Here is a 10,548-nt window from a genome sequence, read left to right on the forward strand (position 1 = left end):
GGTTGGAGGACGCGTGCCTGTACTGGACACACTAGCAGAACTTGTCACAAGAGGTCGATCTATTCCAGTGCATCTGGACTACCTGCCGAGGCTGGAGTCCTTGGTGTCTGAAGTTCAAGCATGGAAGGAGTGTGCAGCTAACACATTTCTGTGTGAGAATTCCCCTTATTCTCTTCTGGAGGTAAGTGATCTCAGCTCTAGAGAAGACCACCCTTCATGCCACAGCAAAACCACATCAGAGTTACACTATTAACTCATGAAGTAGCAGTAAATATTAAGTATATTTGCAGAATTGTTTTAGGTATTATATTACCTATTTTAACATAATTTTTATTAGATTGACCTATACTTTCAATGATAATTTAAAACTTTTTAAATGCTTAAGATTTAGCTATGATTTTTCTATTCTTTTTAATCAGTGGCTAATGAGAGCATGCCATGCCACAATCTGATACTTTCAGTATGAATATGAGAATATTGACATATTTACGGCACTGAATTTACTTCAGCACATTAGGCTGCAGCTGCTGGAGTGCAGGTTCAAACCTGCTTCATCCACCTCCAGTTTAGCTGTGATAAGGGTGAGGCTGTAGCTGCTTTAGCTGGCCTTCTGAATCTGTTGCTGCACGTGTGTGAACACCTGCAGTTCTGGGACAGTCCACACCCTCTAGCCTACGCTGAGACCCTCTTACACCCCCTGCCCTCCTCTCTGTTAGGACAGAGAGAAATCCAGGGCAGCCCCTGGAATCCTGGGCTTGCAGCTTAAATTGCCTGAAGGCTATTCAGTGTATCAGCTGTCTCTATATAGCAGCGATCTGAATCAAACAGGGAGGTGTTTCTGGTCTGCCCATTTTATAAAATTGAATTTTTGATCTTCCAGCTCTCCCCATTTTCCACGTAACCTCATCCTAGTCTCCTAAATCTTTGATTGGAAAAAACTCCAGGAATCCTTGTTCTAACCAGTTGTATGTGGCTGTGTTAGGGCAGGGGGAATGCATTAAAAGTGTTGCAGGCAATACTGCTCTTCTGTCCATCAGGTGTTATGTCCCCGGTGTGATATTGGAATGCTGAATCTGAAGAGAAAGCAGAAGAAGTTGAAGGAGCCAGTGCCGAGTGGAAAGAAGAAAAGCACTAAGCTAGAGACTCTGAGTGACTTGGAAAGGGCACTCTCTGAGAGCAAAGATACTGCATCTGCGGTATGTGGTTTAAGATTTTTTTTGAACTGGAGTTTCTTCTAATTTCTTCAAATCTTTGTTTATGTTTGCCTCTCATGCAGAAGTGTTACCTTCCATTCTTTTCTGCTTGCTGCGCTGTTCTGCAGGAGGACTTCTAAGACTGTGCTTTTCTGTGCTTGTGTCAGACTTTCCAAAATTGCTTTTAGTGGAAAAAATGTGTGTTGTCTTTGTGCATGAAGTAGCCTTACAGTTTGCCAGGCAATGTCTGTAGCCTGACAAAGCAGAGGAAAATAAGAAATTGAGACCTATTTTCCTCCACCATACCAAAACCTCATTAAAGATAGGATAGGGTTTTCCCAAGTCTGATCCCTTCAAAGAACGCAATAACCCAAACCCATTTATAATTAAAACAAACACCATAAATAATTGAAGAAATCTTCATGCATTATGAAGTCAATAAAACACTAGTTCTGGATGGAGCAGACTTAGTCACTGGTGGTAAAGTGCTTCATCCCAAAAGACCTATTTCAGAGACTCCACCATGATCAGATTAAAACATGTCCCATGATTAATGAGGGGCGATAGACTGATTTGGTAGGGTTTGAATATAATTGTCCCTTTGGCTATGGGACATTTAAGTTTTAACCTGTGGCAGCTACTTGAGACCTGTATGTTCAGTGTTTGGTTTTGGCCTCTCTTGTCTGGAAATCCAGACTTACAGACTGTGTCCTCTGAACCACACACCCTTCTCCTCTTTGGCTGGATAATCTCTCGTAATAGTTGGGAGAGAGAGAAGGACACTCGCATGCACTGCACCCAGGAAAACACCTCCATTTAGTGCGGTAGGTTTTGCTTCTGACACAAGGGGAACAGGAGTCTTCTTGCAGTGAAGGTTTGGATACTCTCCCAGCCCAGCGCTGGAGCTGCAGTGCTGAGCACCTGTGCGTGCGTCGGGGGGTGTGCTGTGCCCGAGTCCATCTCTGCCCACGCAGGACACAGTTGTCTTAATTTTTGTGTACCTGATTTTTCTCTAGTCATCACATTTCAAGGCCATGATATGTGAAATAACTGCTTTTTAAAATTTTAAACCCTTCTGTATACGTTTATTTTTATATACATAATAAACCACATAGCAGCTGTAACTTATAAATTCTACTAATAGCCTTTTTGAAACAAATCTATTGCTATCTTTAAGAGCAGCTAATGCTAAGGATTCCTGAAAAAAAGGATCACGAGCAGCTGTAGAAAGGACAAACAACACATTCAGGACTACACCTGAATTTCACTTGGTGTTTACAAACCCCAGAAGCGAGTACATAGATCAGGGCCCTCTGCACTTGACAGTCTGTGCAAGGTAGTTACCAGAGATGCATCTGTGTTTCTGAAAGCTGTCCGGATGTGTGTTAGGATTATGCAGAGGCAGACCACATATTTGAGAGACATGTTCATAGAGAAGTACCTGCAAGCCAAATCTGCACTTGTTTCGGTGTCTAAACTGCTTGAATGAGGGTAATGGTTTTGTAGTATAGAACATGAAGGATTTGGAACAGAGAGGAAGGGAGAGAGTGAGGAGGATATTTTTTTGCAAAGGAGTGTTTTGTATCCGTGGGCCTGATGAGAAAACAGAAGGAAACTGGTCACATAACTGCACATCCTAATAACTGCTTTGCTTCAGACTTCCAAAGCTTTGAAGGCAGAGAGGGGCGAGGAGCTTCTTAACGATGTGAAGTACTCGCTGATGTATCTGAAGAAGGTGATTGTGCAGAGGTCATCATCTTTCTAATGAGTGATGTTCCTTTCGAGATGACATCCCTTTCTTTGAACTCCCTTTTAGATGGCTACACTTGGGGAAGCCCGATTAAAGGAAATGGAAGCGTTGCGTTCTCTGCGAGCAGCCAACGAAGTGAAGGTGTTGTCTAGCGAAGAGGACACAGAACTGAAAGTCTGTCTGTGCCAGAAGGAGCCGGCTGCTCCGATGATACAGTGTGAACTCTGCAGAGGGTTCTTCCATACCGGCTGTGTTTCCGTGCCCAACGTTTTGCAGGGACCTCGTGTGTGGCTCTGTCCACACTGTCACCGCTCAGAAAAGCCGCCGTTAGAGAAGATCTTACCACTGCTGGCCTCCCTGCAGCGCATCCGGGTGCGGCTCCCCGAGGGGGATGCTTTACGGTATATGATCGAGAGAACTGTGAACTGGCAGCACAGAGCACAACAAATGTTATATTCAGGGAATCTAAAACTTATACAAGACAAAGTTGGCTCAGGATTATTGTACAACAGATGGCAAGCCACAGCAGGCCAATTGCCAGAGACAAACAAGGTGAGGCTGAGCTGTTTCTGGGTTTCCTGGTGGTGGGTGGTCAGCAAGAACAGTCTGTAACAGCTCACTGGGTTTTGGGTTCCTTGTATCAGCATACAGATCCTGGCAAGGCAAACCCTGTGTTGCTTTACTGATAGAAAGAGTTGGGGTTCTGCCCTGACAGTTAGACAGGGATATGTGTGTGTGTCCTCCAGCAGCAGCTTCGTGTTCTCCTGACGGAGTCCTGGGAACAGTCGCTCCTAAAGGGTCTGTTTTCCCTTCTCCTCCTCCCAGCTCCTACGCTCTGATGGGACACTATTCATGACAGAGTTGCTACAGCTATTGTTTCCAGAGTGCTTAGTATTCAGTTAGTCTTTATACTCTGTTCTTACAAGTATTTCAGTTTTAAGTGTTGAGATTTAGTAACCGAGGCACAAACTGTCCAGTGCGTTACCAGCTTAGATCTCAGATGAGGTTGTTTTCAACAGGGTATCTTCATCCATTGCTGCTCCTCCTTCTCCTTATCACTTAGACTAGAACTCCTAAGCTGAATATTCTGCTAGTATTACTGAGTTAAGCTACAGTAACTGTTTCAGATGTGGTCATGAAGGAGTTTCAAACTTCCAGTAAAGACCTTTCAGCAGAAAGCACAGGGAAAGTGGGAAATGGGTTAAACATTTCTAGTTTTCCTGAAATACTAAATGCAGAAAAAATCTGAAATAAAAGATCTGTGCAGCATAAAGAACATAAAACACCCCAGAATGAAATTCACCCTGTTGCTTTTACTTTCTGATTGAAAAACACCTTAGTTTTGCTAGTCCAACCCTGTTACAGTTAGTTTGTGTGTTTGTGATTTCCTGTTCAGTTATGGTAGAACATAAAATGTGCCACACATACTTGGAGAGGTTTGTAGTTGCTTCTCCAGTAGCTCAGCTATACCAAGTTGCTTGCGTTGACCACATTTTTCAAATAGGGAAGCATAGTTTTAGAAATTAAGATGATATTTAGACATCTATGAGAATTCTTCTGATAATTGAGCTTTGAAAGTATCTTTTCACTAGACCAGCTAGTATAGCAGAAAAAAACTGGGCAAGATTTTGGGCACGTAAGTTGATATGTGAGTCAGAAATGGAAACAGTAAGCTTAGTTTTATTAGCAGAGTTTTTATTAGCGCAGTGTGGCATTGTGAGGTTCCTCCAACCTGAAAGCAGTGTAACCCATTTTGTGTGGTCTGGAGCTCAAGTCAGCAAACCTCCTAAATGCAGGTAGCTCTAGCAGAGCCAGTTCAGGTCCTTGTGACCACATTTCCCAATCAGGAGTCCCTGGGAAGCTCAACAGAAGAGTGCCTGAGCACGGGCCTCGCTGTGCCTGAGCTGAGGAGCCCTCCCGCAGACAGTGGTACTGCGGGCAGGTCAGAGGTGGCCTCCAGGGCCAGCTCGGCTCAGGCACTGAGCTACAGCTTTGGTCTCCATGGATCAGAGGTGGTTTTTCAGTGAATCCGGTGTCTCCGTGTTGCTGTCCTGTCACAATTCTATTTTCCCTGTTTTCTGGGGTAATCCAACATCCTTATTCTCTGAGAAGCCTGTAGCAGTAACCCTTGGACTTGGGCTTATTTGGCACTGGCCAAAGTGAAGAACGTGGAGCATTTAGATGAGTTTGAGAAATTCACTTTAAAAGAGCTGTGAGAATTGATGAGAGCCAGATTTTGAAAGGAGCCTAGACACACCTGCATTAGTGAGGTAGACAATATTTTGGTATATCAGGGAGAGATGCCTTTCTGACACTTGTGAGTCCAAACCTGACACTTGCTGGCTTGCATAAGTGACCTTTGCCTAAGTAAGTGCATGTTTTGCCATTGGCATGTCTTCTGCACCTGCTGAGGTAGAGAGAAGTGCTTCAGAATGGTTAGATGTCTCATCGGATCAAGGCAGTGAGAAATCACTTCTTTATTGTGAACAAAAGGAGGAAGCTGTAGTATTTACCCTGTGTCAGCTCTGGAGCTGAAGCTCTCGCTTCCACAACTCCGCGAGGATCCCTCAGTGACTCTGCCTGTGTTGTCTCTGCTCCACAGGCTCTTTTGCTTCTGGTGGGTGGAGCATGAGCTAGGGCCAGTTTCTGATCACCGTGGACATGACAATTCACAGCTAAGAATTCTGGCAATAAAGTTGCTTTTGCCTATTTTCAGGTGTAGGATGAAGGATTTGGGTGTATTAGATTGAGCAGTTTCCAAGAATACAAGATTTAAGCAATTGTAAGAGAAACAAGTATTGATTCTGTTGCAGTTATTTGACACTTCAAAACCATATGTTTAGTGAAAATATCTGTGTATTTTGTTTTCTTTTATAGGTTTCCCAGACAATTGGAGCAATGTCATTCTCCATGCCTCATGACTGGGATAACAGAACCATATATTTACATTCTCCATTTTCTACAGGACAGCACTGCATCCCACTTCATGGTTTGTAATCTTCACTTTGTTTTTTTCCCCTTTGCTTTTTCCCCTGTGTTTGGTGAAGAATAGAGTTGTTCTGGTCAACAGGAGAAGGCTGAGGCAGGGATGCATGTGGTTGCACAGTGTGTCTGGTTGCTTCTCCATCCCCTCAGCAGCTTTGAAACTTTATGTCCAGCTTTGGGGGGGGGTGGTGGTGGTGTAAATTTCTCAATTATACAAATTTCCCACGTCATAAAAAGATGTGGCGTGGTAGGACAAGAGGGTATCGGTGGAGAGCTGGCCCCTTCCCACATGCCCAGCACGACGGGCTGCAGGAGTGGGAATTGGGGGGGAGAGACTATTTAATTGTAGAAGGTGGATGGGAACAACATAGGGAAGTGGTACTGGAGCCCATGGAGTATCCACAGGACATGAATCCACGTAAGTTTTGCTACAGCACAGCTGTCAGTCACAGAGACTTGAGTTTTCTCAGCTGCTGTGGCTGCTGCTGTGCGGGTTTGCTCAGTGCAGGTTCAGCATCCTTCCTAGCTTAGCCTTTGTGTTTGTTGGACTAACACAAACATGCTATAAATTACATTGGTTTATGACTGTAAAATAAGTTATTTATCATTTCTTTCCTCATGATGCATAATACTCCAAGGATGCAAATCTAGCCTTACCTTCATGTTCTCAGATCAGTGAAGCTTAGTCCATAATAATATTGCACAAGACACTTCAGTTTAACATTACAGTTAAAATCAAACAAGGCAGTTTTGTACAACCAGGTTTATTTTTCAGGCCATATTTGAATTGTACTGAATACTATACTAAAAAGCTGTTATTTAGATGATGATTTTGCACCCCCCTTGCTGTGACTATTTCAAAAGCCCAGTGCAAGTTTTGAAGCTTGATAGCAGCACAGCAGGACTCAGTTGCAAGGCTCATCCCCTCAGCTTTTTTTCCTCTCCTCTCTTGGCTTCACGTACAGATTGCACTGTTTGTTCGTTGTACCCACTTGTTACATAGTGAGGGGATCCTGACAGTTCTTGTAGCTTCAGAAGCAGGAGAAATTGCCAGGAATGATGGCAACTGCTTATTCTCTAACCAGCAAGAAATGCAAGCATGTGAGCCTTACTGAGCCACAGTGCAGTAACTTCGGTGCAAGCCTTTATCCTTCTTAACCCTGGTGTTAAAAATGAGCCGTGAAGAGGGAACAGATAAAGAGTTAATTCATACAGTTGCAGATTTAAAAAAGTCTTTCACAGTTTTTTGTTAATGTGCTACCAGAGAAGAATTTTCATTATCTGTGCAGTTCTCATCAGTGCTGACACTGAAGAATTCCTTTTCTCCTCTCTCCCTGTCTTTCATAATAGTCATTAGCACAGAGCTGGATGAGCTGATGATGGAAGCCCAGCTGCTACAGGTTTCTCTGCCTGAAATACAGGAGCTGTACCAGATCCTATTCACAAAGCAAAGCCCTGTTTTGCAAACAGAGCAGAGGTCATCCATTGGACCGACAAATGAAAAGGCAAGTGTCTGACAACAGCAGTGAGATTGGGGTCACGTTGGAGTAGAGGCTCTGCCTGAGCCCATGAGCTTTACAAAGAGGTTTGTGCATGTGTGTCTGTACTTTCAGGAAAATATAGTTTCCTTGTGCAAAAGGGGTCAAGAAGTTGGTAACTTAACAAATCTGTTACAAACTGTTGAATGTAATTTGTGGCCTAATGTATTTTTTGCAGTTTGAATCTGTTTTTTATGGCCACTCTCTATTTTAAGTACATCTATCCTAATTTGACTCTTGTCCTGTGTTGAAGAGGCTTTCTGAGAGAGCTGCCTCTGAAGCAGTGGACTCGGGCAGGAAATGAGAATCTTTTTTTCTATAAATTCTGTCGCTGGGGTGTGACCCTATCCTTTGTGCCCCTTACATATCCTGCTTCTGCTGAAAAGGCATCACTCTGTCAAACAGTGCACTTTTACTTAAGCCTGTTCCTAAAAGCAGGGTATGGAATAACAGGATAATGAGTGTTAGTTGCATTCTTAAACTTTTGCCAAAATCTCTTTCCAATAGAATGAGTGTTGCCGAGGAAAAAAGGATGGAATTAGTTACATGGAGAGAAAACTAAAACGGCGTTTCGAGAGAGAGAGCTTCTGTGATGAGAAGAGAGCAAGAGTAAAAAAAGTGAGAACACCCAAAAAGAAGAAACTGAAACTGAATCACTCAAAGGATATCTGCACTAACAAACTGGAGAGAGAGCGGGAGCGTCTCTTTGAGGTGCAGCGTTCCAGTGAAAGCCACTTGCTTCCCTCAGACCTGTCATTCTCTGAGCAGGAGGATTCTGAGGATGAAGATGCCATCTGCCCTGCTGTGAATTGTCTCCAGCCTGAGGGAGATGAGGTCAGTAGAGGCAGACCCGCTGTGGTGCTGGCGTATTCAGACAACCTGAAACTGTTTGGCTGCAGAAATACTGTTTACAGAGAGAGCAGAGGCACTTAGTAACCCGGAGACAGTGGCTGCTGCTGCTGGGACACGTTTAGAAACGAACCGTCCCACCTTCTCCAAGAGCAGCCGTGCAGCTGGGCCTGGGGGAGGCAGTGGACATCAAAACCTCTGCACAGAACTGGAAGGAAGATGTGGGGACTGTGCAGACACAGTGTTCATCTCTGCTCTTGAAATCCGGGTATAGATAGACTTTATGGGTTGTAGCCTTTCTGTGGATGGGGCAGTGCCTTGGGGCTCTGCACGGCCCACCCGTACTGGAAAAGGAGAAGAGGGGCATCCCCAGGAGGCTGGGGGGGTGCCATGGGGAAGTTGCCACCCACAACCTTGCTACAGGTGGGAAAGCAACAGGATGGGTGAGGGAGGCGTGTGCCCTGCTCTCAGCTTCAGGGGGACTGGACTGCAGCAGCCCAGAGAACAGTGAGCATGAGTTGAATATCCAGCACTGGCCAGCTGTAGAATGGGACGTTTTGGGCTCATTTAAATAGCTTAAAAGCCCCCAAATGACTAGTGAATGCTTTGTTTGCTTGGTCCTTCTCTGAACACCAGTTTGTCTGTTCTTTGTTAGGTGGATTGGGTCCAGTGTGATGGCAGCTGCAACCAGTGGTTCCACCAGGTGTGTGTGGGCATCTCTCCAGAAATGGCAGAGAAGGAGGACTACATCTGCATCAGCTGCACTGGGAAGGACTCTCAATATCGGAAGTAAAATTCCCCATAAACCGTTCAGGACTTGAGTAAATAAAGTTATCAGAGTTTTTCAATAAAGCCACATGGGCTGGTTTAAGAACCAGATTGCAAATGGTGCTACTTCTATCCTTATGGGATCATTTTCCAGAACTCAAAACAATTTTTGACACTTTTGTATTTTCCCTTGATCTGTTTGTGGTTGTTGAGGTTTGAGATGCTGACTGTTTAGCAGGGGTTTCCACCAATTTGGAAGGCATTTGAAACATGCACCTTTTCTTGTACAGCATTAAATTACCTCTCTGGGATTTACCGGCGTATTTAATTCAGCTTGGTTTAGGTGCAAAAAAACCCTGCACCATGAATTTTCCAATAAATCCTCTTTTGAGGAAATCCCTGTTTACTCTTTAAACCCTTTGGAGACTTTAGTTTTTTTCCACTTTGTTTTTCGTAGAATAGGTTTATTTATCTGAGCAATAACTTCTATGTCTGGTTTCAGTGACTGGAATGATAATTCTGAACAGCGTGTTGCTTCTAGCATTGATTGATGTACAGAAGGCAAATGTTAGATCCTAGTGTCACTGATGGCCCAGTGATGTAGAAGACAGGAAAAAAAAAAAAAAAAAGGTCTGTAAAGTAATTGCCACAGCTGTATTTTGGCTTTCTCCTTTTTTGGGTAGCTTGTATCAAATGTTGCAGTTTATATTGTGGAATAAACCCCTGGTTATGTTATAAAATTAAATGTTGGTGTTTTTAGAGAGCTTGAAATGCAGTTTCATTTCCCTCTGGATCAATATTGATTGCATCAAAGGGGTTCTCTTCTTCAAGAGAAATCCATCTTTAAAAGAAGAAACGCAAAAGCCATATTTTCTTACCTTACTTATTCAGGTTTGGAAGGAGAGGGCAGATCAAAATGTTACTCACACCAAAAAGAAAAAAAACAAACTTTTGCAGACCTTTTATAAACTGAAATTATTTGCAGGTTGGGTGAATGAAGGATTGAAATGACCACTTGTGATTGACAGGGGCAGGAATGGGGAGTTCTCCCAGGAGGCAGAGGCATGGGCAGCTCCTCGGCCGGCCTTGCCCAGCTGCCTTCGGAAGGAGACCTTGCCCGCAGCATGCTGGTGGCCCACAGAGCACTCTGCCTGGCCACGGGCAGACTCCTTTCAGCTGCTTCTGCTCGTGTTTAGGCTAAAAACCTGAGCAATAAGGACGTTTCTGGACTGGTTACGATTCTGTCACGGACTGTTTAGGGCCTTGGCCTGGTGGGTGGGAAGGGGCAGTGTGGGTGATGGCGTGGCGGTGCTGAGGAGGAGGCACACCGTGTGGGGCTACACCCAGAATTCTTTGGCGAGCAGTCGCTGACACAGAATGCAGCTGTTGCTCCTTTGGAAGTGGCTTGGTGACAGGGATGTGGCTCTGTGGTTTGCCAAAGGTGGAACTTCTGGAGACCTGGAAG

At 44.3% G+C, this 10,548-nt stretch overlaps 1 protein-coding gene across 3 annotated transcripts in view; it reads left to right on the top strand.

Annotated features, from left to right (window-relative positions):
• Window positions 1–9,479, top strand: part of KDM5B (lysine demethylase 5B) — a 56,949-nt gene extending 47,470 nt beyond the window's left edge. For all 3 annotated transcript variants that reach the window (XM_074925380.1, XM_074925382.1, XM_074925381.1), the window contains 7 exons: window positions 2–181; window positions 1,038–1,196; window positions 3,010–3,495; window positions 5,821–5,932; window positions 7,279–7,433; window positions 7,974–8,300; window positions 8,971–9,479. In XM_074925380.1, coding sequence (XP_074781481.1) covers window positions 2–181; window positions 1,038–1,196; window positions 3,010–3,495; window positions 5,821–5,932; window positions 7,279–7,433; window positions 7,974–8,300; window positions 8,971–9,108 — 1,557 coding nt within the window. In that variant the 3' untranslated portion in view covers window positions 9,109–9,479. The remainder of the gene's footprint in view (window position 1; window positions 182–1,037; window positions 1,197–3,009; window positions 3,496–5,820; window positions 5,933–7,278; window positions 7,434–7,973; window positions 8,301–8,970) is intronic.
• Window positions 9,480–10,548: the final 1,069 nt, after the last annotated feature.

This window comes from Athene noctua, chromosome 23, assembly GCF_965140245.1.
Source record: "Athene noctua chromosome 23, bAthNoc1.hap1.1, whole genome shotgun sequence".
Lineage (NCBI taxonomy): Eukaryota > Metazoa > Chordata > Aves > Strigiformes > Strigidae > Athene > Athene noctua.